At 45.8% G+C, this 16,380-nt stretch overlaps 1 protein-coding gene across 14 annotated transcripts in view; it reads left to right on the top strand.

The window, feature by feature from the left end:
* The window catches only part of NR2C1 (nuclear receptor subfamily 2 group C member 1), a 171,171-nt gene extending 155,405 nt beyond the window's left edge, over positions 1-15,766 (top strand). For 13 of the 14 annotated variants that reach the window (XM_085897226.1, XM_085897217.1, XM_085897223.1 and 10 more), the window contains 4 exons: positions 3,590-3,729; positions 5,844-5,981; positions 6,074-6,179; positions 13,741-15,766. In XM_085897226.1, coding sequence (XP_085753352.1) covers positions 3,590-3,729; positions 5,844-5,981; positions 6,074-6,179; positions 13,741-13,894 — 538 coding nt within the window. In that variant the 3' untranslated portion in view covers positions 13,895-15,766. The remainder of the gene's footprint in view (positions 1-3,589; positions 3,730-5,843; positions 5,982-6,073; positions 6,180-13,740) is intronic. The other variant, XM_085897225.1, reaches the window with a different exon arrangement.
* Positions 15,767-16,380: the final 614 nt, after the last annotated feature.

The following is a 16,380-nucleotide window of genomic DNA, read 5'->3' as shown; positions in this document are numbered from 1 at the left end:
TCTGGAAAACCTTCTCTTCCTTTGTGTAGATGACCGAACGTTGTGTCTCAATCTCATTGATTGAGCAGACAGCAGCTTTATCATTCCCCGCTGATCTGGAATTGATGAGATTTCCCAGCTAACAAATTGAACGTCCTTCAATCCTGGAAAATCTCAGTCTCATTCTGTCACCCTGGATGGATAGATCAAACAAATCCACAGATCTGTTTTCATGGTCAGCCACTGGTAGAGGTTCAGTTTCTGGAATTCATTAACCTCACTATCAGTCATGACCTCTGTTGGACCAACAATATGGCAAAGCTGCTTTTCCATTGGCCTCGCTCCTGTAATGAAAAAAACAATAAAATGAAATAAGAAGGGCTCCAAGTGTTTCCTCGTAAAATCAGGACTACTCGCTGCTGATAAGGACTATGACTGTAGTTCAAAGGAGTATTGCTCTCCTCTATGGGCTGGGGTCCTGGCATCACATCTCTCCTTCTTGGACTCTGTGGAATGCAACACTCTCATCAGTTTGGGATATCCTGTGATGAAACTGAAGCACATATCTGTTCCTCTCACATCATAGGTCGGTTGAGGGTATTTGTTCTTTTTCTTTTTTTCTTTTATAACTGCCTCTCAGTCTCGCTCAGTCTGCTTTCTCAGTCCTCTGACCCCCTGTCTCCCTGGCCCCTCCACCCCCCCCCCGGCATCTCCATAAATGCAGCTTAAACTTTCAAAATCCAAGCTCGCTATACATTCAACTCTTTTGTTCCTTAGCCCATCTCTGGAACTACTTCTGGCCAACTTTTCCTCCCAAGGCTTTAAGCAGGTGGTGCACCAGCAACCTGTGTCATTCCTCATCCATACCCACAATCTCTATGGAAGATTACCCCAATTGAACCGTCCTTGCCCAATCCTATTTTTTTTTCTTCTGTGTACCTTCTCAAGGCTCGTATGAGAGCGAACACACAATGCACAGCAAGGGGGGCATGATACAAGAAGGGTGGGAGTGGGAAGGAAGAAACTGTGGGGAACAGAGTCATTAGATCTGGGGAAGGGAGAGGGATGGGTGGGGAACACGGGGTATACAAAATGGACATTACAGGGACTTTCAGGAAGGAAAGCAGGGAATTTGAAGTGGGTGGGTTTGGGGTGGATTAACGGGGGTCGAAAAGATCGAGGAATTGGATGGGGGACGATAAGAGGTGGTGGTGAACAGCTGTTTTGAAGGCCTAGAGGGAAGAATGGGATTGAACAGAGCGAGGGAGTTTATGCCAAAGATGGAAAAAAAAGAGGAATGAAAGAGTGAGGGTGAGCAGTGATTCGTGATTTTGGTAGTTTTACCAGAAGGGGGTTGTTGGCAGACCTTGAGCACCCTGCGGAAATGTGGTGGGGACAAAGCACAGACACAGCAGAGGGGGCAAGACCTGAGAGGACCTGGTAGAAGACCGAAAGACCACCGACCTGCCTGCGGTGAGAGTGAGAGGCCCAAAGGTTCAGCCTCATCGTGGGAGATGTCAATGATCCGAAATGCCTTGGTTTCCACAGCGTGAAGCCAAGAAAGGTGGGAGGCAGGAGCACCAGCCCAGAGGGGAGAGCAGTACTCCATCAGGCTATGGACGAAAGCTTTGTGTGTGGTCAGGAGCTCAGGTGGGCCGAGGAAGGACCTTGCACGACGGAGGATTCCCAGTCGGCGACTGGCTTTGGAGGCCAGGTTGGAAATGTGTCTTTCCCAGGAAAGATCATGGCAGATCGTGAGACCCAGAAGCTTGAAAGAAAGGACTTCTTACAGAGGATTGTTGAGAAAGTGGATGGGGGGGGGGTTGTCAAAGGGGGTCTCCTTTCGGAGAGACATAGTGAGAGTGTGAGATTTGTCCAGATTGAAAGACATGTTCCACGTGTTGGATCAGTTTGTGATTATACCCAGATCTGCAGTGAGTGAAGAAGCTGCTGCTTGCCGATCTGAGGGATTACAGATTGTATGGCAGAAGGTGGAGTCATCAGCAAAGGGATACAGAGGATTTTCCAGAGAGCCGGAGAGATCATTGATAAAAACCAGAAAAAGAACAGGGCCCAGAACTCTCCCTTGAGGAACTCCAGCCTGGACAGGAAGAGGGGATGAAAAAACTCCATTTTGGGCCACACGTTGACTGCGACAGGAGAGGAAGTCTGTGAGCCATGAATGGAGATTGCCTTCGATACCATAGGAAGAGAGTTTGATGAGCAGGGCAGGGTGCCAGACCATGTCAAAAGCACGTGATATGTCTAGGGATATGGCTCTGATTCCATCCATTGTTGGGAGAGCAGAAGCAGCATATCCATGGTAGAGTGACCTGGTCTGAAACCAAATTGATGATCGGAAATCAAGCCATTGGAGAAGAGGAAGGATTTAATGTCTAAAGCAATGATGGATTCCATAACCTTGCTGATGATTGGGCGAAGGCTGATTGATATGTTTTTGCACCGTTTTTTTCTGCAGGGCAGGAATGTTTGCTGATTTCCAAGTAGACGGCAGATGACCTTGAGCAAATGAGAGGGTGAATAGAACAGAGAGAGGGTGAGCAATAGCAGAGGAGCAGGTTTTTTGGACACGTGGGCTGATGCCGTCTGGACCGGTTGTAGAATCTGACTCGAGGTTTGAAAGCAAGCTCTCCACCTTGTCAGGAGAAAAGGACACAGAGTCCAGGGACAGTTGGGTGTGACTGGGTAAGGTGGATGCAGAAAGCGATGGGTTTTGGACACAAGATTTCGATGCAAACACCGAGTTTAGGCATTCAGTTTTTTCACGTGCCATATCAGCAGTGAGGTCATTTGAGGTAAGGGAGGGGATGGAGGGGGAAAATCCACCAGAAACATATTTAATTAGATGACACCAGGATTTGGAGGAGGGAGAGAGGTTTGAGAGTTCAGACTTGAGATGAGAAAGATGTTGTTTTCTGGCTCTCCTGAGGGTAGATACACACTTGTTCCGAGCTTTGTGGAAAGAACTGAGATTGCCCTCAGTTGGGTTTGCTTTCCATGAGGCGAAGGCAAGTTGTTTCAGGACAACTGCCTCGCCACAAGCCTCAGTAAACCAAGGGCGGGAGGAAGGGTAGGACAACTGAACACGAGAGGGAATAAATCTGTGCATGAGGGAGAGCAAGTTTCTTTGAAAGAATTCCCAGGATGAGTTGATGTTTCAGAAAGTAGCGATAGGAGACCAGTCTTGAAGTTTGATGGCTGCTCGGAGACCCTGCCAGTCGGCTTGAGTGAAATGCCAGACTCTTACTTTCAGGTTATCATTCCTCCCTTCCTCTATTTCTTTTCCTGTTCATCCATTCCCTTAGTTATTGTCAAACTGTTGTCCGTATGCCCCGCTATCAATTCATATTCTGTCCCCTTGCTCTTCCATAAGGCTAAATCTTGTAAAGAAAAACAAACAAACTTCTCTCCAGCTGACATGTGGATTATCATTGCATTTACTTTTTTTACTTGTTATAAATAACATTGATCAATTAATTATTTTTTTTACTTTCATTGTCCCTCAGCTTAGCTCCATTCTTGTTGATTTCCCTCCCACTCTCATTATCTTCTTGCTCTTTGTGTGCTGTTGAATGGTATGCACACACAGACAGGAGTGCTGCACCAGCCTGGTCCGTGCTTGTTGGAATGAGTTGTTCACCTTGGGCTTGGCACAATCTGCACACATCATGAGCTTGCCAGCGATTCTCACTGCAATCATTGCGCACTTGCAGAACAGCATTCAACAAGGTACTGTAACGGCCTACTCCCCCCAGGGCTGTGTTGAACTCACTGAATAATATTACATGGTGCACTTCACACTTGTCAACTTATCCCTCATTCAGTAAGGCTGTGAATATCATCTTTCTGAACTCTCGAACCGGCGTCCTTCTCAAAGCTGTACCTTGTCAAGTCCGACTGTGGTGTGCGTTTTCTCCTCCACCCTTACCACCACCACCACCACCACCTCAAATGCCATCACTGCGAACTTAAAGTCATGATGAAGCAGAAGATCTCGACTCTGTACTTGCCTTCCAGTCCCTCGTTCTCAATCCACCCTGCTCTTTTTCAATCTTACTTCCTCAAACCCACTGTTTACTGGACCTGGTGTCCTATCCACCCGAGAAAGTAGAGAAAGTTATTTCCAGTCTCGATCCTGCTTTGGTGACGAGCTCAGATGCCATAAGATTCTCAAATTCTGCTCTGCTGCTGTCGCTTCTCCTTTGTCTGTGCTTTGAAGCCTGTCCTCCTCATTTGACCATCTCACGTCTGCCCTCAAAGTTTGTTTGACAAACCTGTTTTCTTGCGAAACAAGTCTCGACTACAGACCACAGCGAAGCTTGTATCCGTTTGTAAACAAAGACGTGGAATTCATTATTGCTGATGACGTAAAGGCTTCCCTCCTTTCAAAAACAGCCTGATCTCTGACAATAAGTTTGGATTCTGGTCAGGCTCCTCATCCCTGGACATGCTGCTGATCATCTCAGCAATGCTTGGAAACCCTAAATCTCAAACTCGAGGTCAGGACCATCTCCCTGGATATATCTAGACTTGTGGAGCATTACAGAGAGTCTGGCAATCTGCTCTGCTTGTCAAGCTTGCTGCCTGTGGCATGCAATGCCACCTTCATTCATAACGTTCTGACTTCCTCCACTCGTTTAGTAAACTCGTTTCTGTCAATGGAACCTTCTCCTCTCCCAGTATAGGCTGTAGTTACCAATGGCAGTGTCTTTGGCCCAGTGTTTTTCCTTGTCCACATAAACGACCTCTCCAATCATATCGTAAACTCTCTGTTCGCTTTTGAAAAGCATTCTACATTGTCATCCAGTGCTCCATCCCACTGACACTAGTCAGACAGCAATTGCATCACTATCTGTTGATCTGTAATTGTTTAGATGTGGGTGTGATAAATGCAGTCTCAAATCTGTCACTTTGATTGGATGGTCAAATGAACCCACCCATGTATTTCCAAGATCAACCATCAGAAAAGGTTGAATATCTCTGCCTCAGCCATGACCTTTTGTGGGCTCACCACATTGCAATGGGATGGGGGTACTTCTGGGCATCCTCCATTATTCCAAGTAATTCCGAGAAAAATCAGTGTCTCACAGCCGACAATGACTTTTTCCCTCGCTGAATGAAGCATTGCTCTACCGTATGGGCTGGCCTACCCCAGCATCACATCTGTCTCTCCTGGACTCTGTGGAGTTTAAAGCTCTCAACATTGTTGACATGTTGTGCAATGACGCCAAAGCACAAAGCCTGTTACTCTGACATTGCAGACAAGCTGGTGTGTTTTTTTGTGTTTTTTTCTTTCTTTCTTTCTTTCTTTCGGTGTCCTCTTCTCCGGTCGAGCTTCTGACTTCCACTGTCGCAGCCAAACGACACTCTCCAGCAATTTCAGGATGCATGTGGTCTATCAGTAACCACCTCCTGGTTAAACTGCCAAAATCCAAACTGTACACCTCATCACTTGCGTTCCCCTTTTCTCCTGTTTGAGAAACTGCCTTCCTGAAGATGATCAATCTCAATCCTTCCCTCCAGGCTCAAGCTGGTGGTGTTCTACTATCTCGTATCATCTTCCCTCACTCCCTGCAACCTTTCCACCCCAATTAATCCCCCAAATCCTCATGCAGTCCTCTTACTTGCATGTTACTGCTTCTTCTCCTGCCCTCTCTCCCTTTTTCCGATTCATTCATAATCTTACTTATTGTGTCCAACTGTTACCCCTTTGCTCCAGTGGTATTGCCTTGATACCCTCTGCCACCTTGCTCTAAAATGATCCTTCGTCTTACATCGAAAATATAAATAATAAAACCATGTAAATCGGTTTGAACAGCTTCATGTTATGCATGTTCATTTAGAAAAACTACGGGCGGAGCGTGTCAAAATTGTGGTGGAGCACATATGGACGCTGCAGGAGTTTTGCAATAGTATGGCGAGGCTGAGTGTGGATGCCTACGAGTATGCTTGCCTCAAAGCCATTGTTCTGTTCAGTCCTGGTACGTTTTGTTGACTTCAATCCTTGAGGGAATTGTTGTGATGCCAAAGATGTGCCTTGCCCCCCCCTTAAACTATCGTCTTCCTCCCACAGACCACCCTGGTCTTCTTGATTTAGATCGGGTGCGTGACTTACAGCACCAGGCCAGCCTGGATCTCCGCAACTATGTGGAAAATAGCTACCCCGAAGACACTACAAGGTAGTATAGCAGGATGAAATGGTTGTGAAGTAAATGTTTTATTTCGTCTTGTTTCTCCCTTATCACTTTTGGGTCAGCATTTTGCCATTTCACAGATTTCACCTTCATTTTATCTCAATCGCTATGAAGTTACAGTAAATGGTCAAGATTCATATCGTTTTTTTTTTTTGCTTTTTCACCTTCTTTCTGCTGATACCATAACAATAGCAACAAAATCTGCTTTGGGGGGTGTTTTTTTTCTATGATGTGATAAGGTTTATGGAGTAGGTATGTGCATTTTATCACATGTAGGAGAAGATGTTGAAATACATAAACCTATTTTTCAATGATTGATCTATTTGCTCAGCTGGGAGTACCAAACAGACAAACCCAAACAAAGTAAATATCAAATTTTCTTTAATGACTATCTTCTTCTTCTCCTCCTCCTCCTCTTCCCTTTACAAGAGGTGAGGTCCATTTGCGCCGAGCTTCTGCCCTATCTTTACCACGATACTCCTCCACTTCCCTCTGTCCTCAGCCAACTCTCTCCACTCTCCAAACACCCCCACCTTACTGATATCCTTCCTCACACAATCCTCCCATCTCAACCGTGGTCCACCTCATTTCTTCCTACCTTCCTCCCTCAACCCATCTGCTCTCTTTGCCATTCTCTCTTTCCCTATCTGCACCATGTCCAGTCTATCGCAGCTGACATTTCACCAATCTCCCCGTCAAGCTCCTCTGTGCACCAATCCCTCCCCCAGTTCATTCATCCTCCGATCCATTCTCTTCACTCCCGCAATCCTCCTGACCCAGTTGTTGTCTGTCAGTGCCACCATTTCCAGACTGTAAAGGTAAGCCGGCATTACACATGATATCAGAACCTTCCCTTTCAATTTCCTTGATATTGTTGCGAATTCGCGCCCGCCGGCGTGCAGACGGCCATGTATCTCGAATTGCGGCACGTCGCCCACCGGATGGACAATTCTGTCGTGACCCTCTCGGAACAACGCCGGAGCTAGTCACGGGTGGGGGTTTAACCCCACCACGACCGTGCCAATTGCCCACCCGCGCAGGATAGGGTTGCTCACCAAATTCGATCTACCTAAGTACCTGCACGGATGGTCGACCGGGCGATCGTACCACGCCACAGGCCGACTCCGGACACGAACCGCTTAAGCGGTCCATTCCGTGCTACAGTGATAACCGAGCGGTGTTATCGTCGGCCTTGACAGTTCAGATTAATTACCGGGATGTTGCACCCACGACGAACCCTTTACGTGAAGCAAGATGGAGGGTCAATAAAAAAGGAAGAGAGACGAAGCAGAGCGGGAACAGTTCAATAAGCAAGCATTTTTATTCACACACAAACAGACAAGCACGGAAGGCACGTATTTACAGTCATACAGTAATGAAAAATGCACATATAGCAATTAAAACAAAAGAAACGATGCAGAGCTACAACCGAATACGTGTACACACGGCAACACTTCAAACAATACTACTTGAGCCAGACTGGCGCCACCCACGGACATTCACACCAAAACCCCAAAGAAAAGAAAGAAAGAAGTCGCGACTTCCCTTTTGTGTCTGGTGAGTCCCTCTCCCGCGACCGTCAGCGTGGTCGCGCCTGGCCCCAACCTCTCTCGTGGCCGGCAAACCCTCTCTGGCACTCCCCGTCCGGACGCACAGGTCCACCTCGCAACGGGCGCTGCCATGTCTCCCGTCCGTGCCTTTGTGACAGGGCCGCTCGCCAAGGCGCGGGCGCAGGACCTCTTCCCGAAAACCAACCAGACCACCAGCCAAGACGAAAAATGAAGAGGCGGAAAAGGAAGCGGCTGAAGACGACGAGGCTCGCCCGTGTCCATCTTTTATCGCGCGGGGCTCTGCCTTTCGCCCTGCCCCGTTCTCGGCTCCACCTTCCTTCGAGAGGGTTCCCGAAAAGGGCGTTCCCTCACGCTTTCCCTCCACCCCGCTCCATGCGGGGGCCGGGGGAGTCAGTTTTTGGCTCTGGGCCAGAGAATTATTCCCCCAAAAAGAGGCCCCTCCTTTACTTGACCTCTGACCTTTGACCTGCATTGCCCCTCCTCCACTCCAAAGCGCGGGGAAGTCAGACGGGAGAAACAGGCGGGGAACCTGCGCATCCTCGCGGTTCCCTCTTTTGCGCCTTTGTTTGCCCTTCGGAAGCGGACGTAGTGGCAAAGATGTAGTAGCGTAGATGGTGGAGGTGGCGTGGTTGCAGTGTGGTTGGCGCTGTGATGGGGATGGCGTGGTTGTTGAAATGTTGTGTGTTTGAAATAAAAGATAGAAAAAGAAAAACGACTGACTCAAAGCGTCGCAGCCCGGATGGATCACATAAACTCCCTCTATACAACAGATTTGGGCTAACTACACATGTACCTATGAAGATATCTCACCTGAGGGTCCTTTATGGTGTAATGCGAATTTCCACAGCCGTAACAATATCTTTATGTTTGCCATTACTCCCTCCACCCCTCCTCTATGCATTTGCACCCATCAAAATTATCCTCTGCACCTCTGCCTCCAACTTCCTATCAGATACTCAAACCCATTTCCCTGTCTGATCTCCCCTCCTCTAACCTAATATTCATTTATTTTTCTCTGCTGCCCGACCCACATCACCTCAGTCTTCTCCTTACTCATCTTCAACCCATGCTTCCCAAATGCCTCCTTACACTCTCCCAGTACTTCTTGCATCTTATACATACTCTCCACCACACCATCCAGATCGTCCACATACAACATCCCCCCCAAAATACCCTCAAGCTCACCTTCCTGCTTACCAGCTCCATCACCATGATAAACATGAGTGGGCTGAGACCATTTCCCTGCCTCAAACTGATGCTCACACTGAACTCGTCAGACATCCCAGGACCAACCAAAACGCTTCCCTTCATTCCCTTCTACATCCCTTTTGGCAACCTAGCGTCTCCTTCCAGCACTCCCATCCATCTGTGTCACCATCACCATCTCTCTCAGGACAGTGCCGTCTTCCTTCTCCAGGTCCACAAATCCCAATGTCATTTCACCTTGCACCTCCAACCTCTTCTTCTCACCAGCTTTCTCAGCATGAATATCCCATCTGTCATCCCCATATGCTTTCTCAACCCCTGCTGCTCTTCTCTGATCCTCATCTCCACACTCTCTCTTATCCTACCATCCAGAATCCTCTCCAGCACCTTCATGACATGACTAAGGAGCGTAATGCCCCTGCACTTTCCCGGATCTTGAACATCTCCTTTCCCCTTCCATATCTGCACAATTAACCCTGTCCTCCACTCCTCCAGAATTGAACCCTCTCTCATACATACATGTATTCAACAGCCTCTTCGTCCAACTGACTCCGACTTCTCCTGCTGCAATTATCATCTCTATAACACCTCGTCAATGCCTGGTGCCCTTTCCTTCTTCATCCTCTTCAATACCGTCTGCACTTCCTCCTCTGTGATGTCCACCGACTCCATTTTCCCCTCTACATAACACCGTAGCTCCAGCTCACCGTTGCTTCCTCCCCAGTTCAACTACTCTTTGAAATATCCTTCCCACTCCTTCAATACTGCCCCCTTCTCTGTCACTAACCTCCTGCCACCTTCCTTAACCACAGCCCTGTTGTGAAACTCTTAATATTCAATGGCCACTCAAGGCAAAGTATGATTCAATCGGAGAATATTTATTTCGCGTGATATCATGGAGCGAACGAGCATCGATGTAAAACATACAATGGTCTCTGCTAAATCTGAGTTACAGAAATCATCGACATATAATGTCTAAGGGAAAGTGGGGGGAAATTAAGGGGGTTGAGGAGAAGAACAGAGAACAAGAAGAGGAGGAGGGGAGTTTGGTCATAACGATCCATATCTGACCTTGACTGGGCCATTTTTCACACGAGAAAAAAAAGCAAGGCAAGGGTACAACTGTAAGCAAAACAATTCTGGAGAGATTCAGGCTGTGGAAAGGCTAAGAGAGTTGGCATTAGGCCTTTAGCAAAGCAAGAGAAGATACAAGTTTCAATAAAATACGTTTGATTATAGGTTCCAATAAATGAGTTGCAGAGAAATGAATACATGTCAGTAATTGAAACAGTAATCGACAGGTGCAATAATTAAGGAAAACAGTTGTAATTGTAATTGACTACAATTTGTATGCATTGAGTAAGCAGATTAACCATTGAAGTACAATTTAAAAAAAGAAGTCTGCTTCATTCCCCCCCCCCCACCCCCCAAATCCATTCATGTCATAACCATCCTCATCCCTGTCACGAGCCAATTTATATGTCATTTTCTTCCCACCATCATCCTCAAACTTGTTTTATACCTCCTCTTCCATGTCATTTCTTGCCTTATCCCCCACTCTCTCATTGCTGCTTTCTTCTTTTGCCTATATCGGTGCATCAACCCTGCTTCTGGTTGTCTCCCTCTATCTTTGATCTTCTCTATTCTCTTCTGAACTCCCTTCTTTTCACCAACTGCGTTTGCTACTTCCTCTGTCCACCATTCCTGGTTTCTATCCCTCGACAATGCACCCTTTCCTGACGTCCTTCAACACAAAACTTCTGCAATTCCCCGAAACACTTCTCCATACTTCTTCCATTCCTCCTCCAAACCTCCTGCTTCTTCCACAAGTTGCTCATGCTTGGCCCTCATGCTCTCCTTGTACTCCATGACGACGTTGCCCCTGCACTCCCCCCACCTAATAAGCTTCCACCCCCTGCTCTTAACCTCCCTCCTTTCCTCTACCCGTTCCACAAACACCGCAGGCTTGTGCTGGGTGGTAACATGATCTCCTACCACTGCCTTACAATCCTTAACCTTCCACCGCTGTCACTTCCCTACCACCGCAAAATCCAATTCTGTTTTATGATTATACTGTGGCCTGCAAAAGTATTCACCCCCCCCCCACCCCACCAATAATGCCACATTTAGATGAATTACGAATTATGTTGAAACGATTTTTCCAAATTAACTTTTTTATTCATAACTAAAGACTGTTATCGTTGAAGGAGGTTACATGTCAGAAATACCTGCAAAAAAAAAATTAAAAAACCATGTACAAGTCAAAATTCACTGGTTAAAAAACGATTCCGCCCCTGAGGTCAGTACTTGGCAGAATTTCTTGAAGAATATTTGAAGAAGTTTTGGCACAAATATACATACATTACCATATACGTTTGCTCCATGATAAGATGCTGTCGAAGCAGCCTTGGCAGGTTCCTGGAATGCGTCCGATATGCAGCCATGGTACGTTGATGGTGAAGGGGATGAATATTGTCCAGGTCTTGTTGGGTCCTGACATGGCCTACTTCAGTATCCACAGAATTGCAAATGGAACTGAACACTGTAATCAGCAAATATCCCCACTTCTGACCTTATAATGGAAGGAAAGTCATTGATAAAGTTATTGAAGATAGTTTGGCTGAGGACACGACCCGAGGAGCAACTGTAGTGATATCCTGGGTGTCAGATGATTGGCCCCCAACAACCACAACCATCTTCCCTAGTGCCATGTCTCCAGTGACAACAGTCCCTCCTGATCCTCCTTGACTCTAGCTTGACCTGGGATTATTGATACTATACTCGGCCAAATGGTGCCTTATCATCAAGGGCAATCATTCTTACCTCAGATCTAAAATTCAGCTCTTGTATCCATGTTTGGATCAAGGTGTTAACGAGAGTTTGAGCCAAATAATTGACAGAACCCAAACTAGGATGAAGGAGCAGTTTATTGTTGAGTTTAAGAGCTGTCTGATTGCATGGTTGATGACTTCCATTCCTTTACTCATGATCAGGAGTCGGTTCATAGGGTGGTAATTTACCGTGTTTGACTCATCCAGATTTTTGTGAACAGGACATTCCTGGGAATTTTTCGACATTGTCGAACAGATGCTCGTATTGTTGCTGTACTGAAGCAGCTTGGCTAGAAGCTCAGATGGTTCTGGAGCACAGGTTCTCAGCACTATAGCTGAGAAGTTTACTGGACCCTTGGCTTTTGCTATGTCCAGTGCAATCAGCTGTTTCTTGACATCACGTAATATGAATCAAATTGGCCACAGACCAACATCTGTGATGGTTGGGACCTTAGGAGGAGGTGATGAAAATCATACACTCACCACTTCTGGCAGAAGACCTTTCAGTCTTTTATAATGCACTATTGTGTACGAGACGCCGCTATCGTTTTGGATTGGGGTGTTTATGGAGCCTTCTCCTCCTGTTAGTTGTTTTGCCCCCCCCCCCCCCATTCACAACTGCAACTGACGGGGCTTGCACAGCTTTTATCTGATCCGTTGATTGTGGGATTGCTGAGCTCTGTCTTTCGTACATTGTTTTCACTGTTTTGCAAGTCTGCAGGTCTGTGTTATATCTTCACCAGGTTGGTACCTAATTTTCAGGTACATCTGCTGTTGATCCTTACCATTGCTTACATGGACAGGCACGTTTTGTTACTGGTAAAATGATGAGTATAAAATCGAGTAAGTTATCCCCTCCTGTTGGTTCTTCACCATTTACCATAAGCTCAGTCTGACAACTATGTTTTAGGATATGGCCAGCTCAGTCATTGCTGGAGTAGTCCAACAGAGCCTTTTGGCAATAAATATTAAAAATAAAAAAATCCAACATTCATTATACATTTTGTTCCTGCTTCTTCCATCAATAACTTCAATGCTTTGTCGAAGTTGTGTTTTACATTCAGGGGTGGGCTGACTTTGCTTTGGTTCACCTCCCCCCTCCCCCCCCCTTCCTCCTTTCCTGGCAACGAGGCAAGGATCAAGTAAGAAACGCCAGACGTGACAGAAAGCTCTCTCTCTCTCTCTCTCTCTCTCTCTCTCTCTCTCTCTCTCTCTGTCTCTCTGTCTCTCTGTCTTTCTGTCTCTCTGTCTCTCTCTCTCTCTGTCTCTCTGTCTCTCTGTCTCTCTGTCTCTCTGTCTCTCTGTCTCTCTGTCTCTCTGTCTCTCTGTCTCTCTGTCTCTCTGTCTCTCTGTCTCTCTGTGTCTCTGTGTCTCTGTGTCTCTGTGTCTCTGTGTCTCTGTGTCTCTGTGTCTCTGTCTCTCTCTGTCTCTCTCTGTCTCTCTCTGTCTCTCTGTGTCTCTCTGTCTCTCTGTCTCTCTGTCTGTCTCTCTGTCTCTCTGTCTCTCTGTCTCTCTCTGTCTCTCTCTGTCTCTCTCTGTCTCTCTCTGTCTCTCTCTGTCTCTCTCTCAGTAGGAAAATGCTTTGTCGAAGCTTGACCTGAAGCCTTGAGATTTTAGTCTGCCCTGCTCGGGGAACAGGACGTGCCCTGGTATATAATGATAGAGGATCACGTTGTTGTTTGTTGAATCGATGGGACAACTTTAGAAACCTTGGTGCTTGTCCATTCGTGTTTGTGAGGAGAACTTTGCAGAGTCATCTCAGCTTTGTATGTCTTCATTGTGTCCTGGTTTGTCCAGTTTAGTAGTTCTTATTTGTCTTTCTCGCAGTTTTATACAACTGAATGGCTTGCTAGGCCACTTCAGATGGCAATGGAGAGTCCTGCAATTTCTTCTTCTTATGTGACCACATTGCACTGCTTTCTCTTTCCCTACATTTAGACTGGTGCAACTGCTCCTAAGGCTACCTGCCTTACGCCTCATGAGCTCGGCCATTACCGAGGAACTCTTCTTCGTTGGGCTAATTGGCAATGTGCAGATTGACTCCATTGTACCATACATTCTGCGCATGGATGCAGATGAATACAAAGCCTAAATCCAGTACAACCCGGTGTTCCCTTTGCCCCAATCCTGCAACTCTTCCACAGTAGGCCTTTCCGCAGAGCAACGAGCCCCGAGGGTGGTTTGCCCTGTAGCACTGACTGTTTGCTTTGGTTCACCTTTTTTTTTATTCCTCCTCCATTCCTGGCCTTTCCTGGCTTTCCAAAGTCTGTGCGTGTTTTTGTTTTTAAGAATCTAAAGTACATGTGTAAGCGGAACAAAACCAAACCTGCATGTTTGTGTCCATTTGCTTCTCACCTCCATTTTATTCTTTATCCAAAGTCAATAAAACGATATTAAGTCCTTTCCCACCTCCACTCTAGCTGGTCTAGACTCAAGCTGGTTCTTTCCATATTAACGTCATGATAACACAAAGCAGCATTTGAGCCATCCGAGCGAATAAATAGTTAATATTACACCTGCAAAGGTCACCCTCCACCCCTCCCTCCCCCAAATTGTTTTCCACACCTGATGGTCAAGTTTTATTGAAGTGTATGGAAAGTTTTTGTTTCCACATTTCTGCTGTTGTGGCATGTTGGAAACTTTTGCTTGACAGCGCAACCAGATTCCTGTTTTGTCTTCCATGCAAGCACCACGTATTTTCAGCACCCGAATATCTTGCACGGAGGATGACTGGAGGGTGGATGAAATGGGAAATGCCCAAGGCCTTAACGAGAAGTTACCACCTAGAGCATTTTCTCATCGAGGGGGTAGAGAGAAGGGGGGTGGTATTGTTTGTGTCTTGTTCCATTTAAAATGTAACGCTCAATTAACCGACACAAATGCTTGCGGCCAATTTACGCATGTGGACAAGTAAATGCCACCATGTATTGTGTGGGAGGGCGTCGTACACGATGGCTGTGGACCGCAAAGCTGTGCATCATTGAACGGCGACGTTGTTTAGAAAATTTTAAATATCAAATAATGGGTTCCAGAATGGAAATCTGGCAGGTAGTACCAATTGCACATGTTTTGCTTTTCCCAGAAAAGAAAACAAACAAACAAAAAATAGATGTAGCTTTAGTTGGTGACATATATATATATATATATATATATATATATATATATATATATATATATATATATATATATATATATATATATATATTCTACCAAACTTTGACTGAGGAAAGTTAAACTTTTCCTGTTTATTTTTAATTTTTAAAATCCCCTATTTCAAGCACTTAATTTCTATTGTTTGGTCCTAGACCAATTGAAAAGCTGCTCTCTTATTATTATTTTTTTTTGTTTCCCCTCTTGTCTTATGATGTGTCAATAAATTTGTTACAAGTACTATCCCAAAACAAACAAACACTCCACACAGACCAACAAACTGCTCCTCAGCTGAGATTTTATCACCAGCTACTTCAGCCACATTTTGGGTTATTTGGAGGTGCGTGTCTGTAAAGCAGCACGGAGCCATTTCCTCCCACCTGCCAACATTCCATCTTTTTCCATAGTCGTGGCAGTGCCCTCTGTGGGTGTAGGAGTCGGGATATCATTTTCCGCAAATCCTGTTCTCGCTCTGCACAGCGAGGCAAAATGACATGGACCTGTTCATTGTATATCCTGGTTGAATTGTGTGTGCGCGTTTATAAATGCCTTAAAGCTTTTTTGCAAATTAAGTACCATGCTTTCCTTTCTTTTTTGTTTTTGTTTTTTCCTCCCTTCCCTCTTTTTCAGCAGCTTGCCTGTTGTATTGCACTGCTATGTAGATATTTTTACCGTGTTGCATGCTGCGTTGCAGTCTTTATTCTGGCATGAAATGCAAGAGATGTTCGCAAGAGAGGTAAACTGTCCGCTGTAAAAACGGATGCCCGGTGCTGCTGTTTGCTTTTATAAAATAAAGTTGGAAATTATAACTCTGCTTCTGCCTCTGATGAGTATTTCATTGAAAGAGATGGTTCTGGTTTCAGATGGGGCGATGATGTTTTTGATTCAGGCACGTTTTACTACTGATTTATTTCTTTTGTTGTTGGTGTTGGAGGTGATGGTAGTGTTGTTGTGCGAGTCAATTAGGTGATTCACACGTTTTTAAACCGGTGACCTATTTGTTATGCTGTTTTAAGCCTGCCTGTAGCTTCTCTGCTGAGACGAGGTTGAGTCGCATGAAAGCTCCATATCCCCCATCAACGAGGACAGAATCTGGAGACGTACATCATAACATCATACCAGTTTGTCTGTTCCGGGCATGGGGGTTTCTGCGCAGAACAAAGGAAGATTATGGACAACCAAAATGTTCAATCGCACAATTATATCCAAAGCACCGAGTCGAAGCAACATTTCAGCGAAGAGCCAAACTTGCTTGACTTCACAAGTTGACTAAACAGGCCACACAGCATCACTTCTCTTGAGTCACCAGGATTCTTTAAAGGTGAGAATACATTGTGCTCCTTGAACTCCACCTCCTGGCTCACGGCTGGCTCCGAATCAATATTTCCCAACACCAAGTCACACTTTGGCTGACATAACTATCTGACC

Source organism: Eptatretus burgeri, chromosome 10, assembly GCF_056783735.1.
Source record: "Eptatretus burgeri isolate ZD-2024b chromosome 10, Ebu_testis_v1, whole genome shotgun sequence".
In the NCBI taxonomy this organism is placed as follows: Eukaryota; Metazoa; Chordata; class Myxini; order Myxiniformes; family Myxinidae; genus Eptatretus; species Eptatretus burgeri.
The sequence above is the reverse complement of the archived record's forward strand: the minus strand, read 5'-3'. Positions and strand labels throughout refer to the sequence as shown.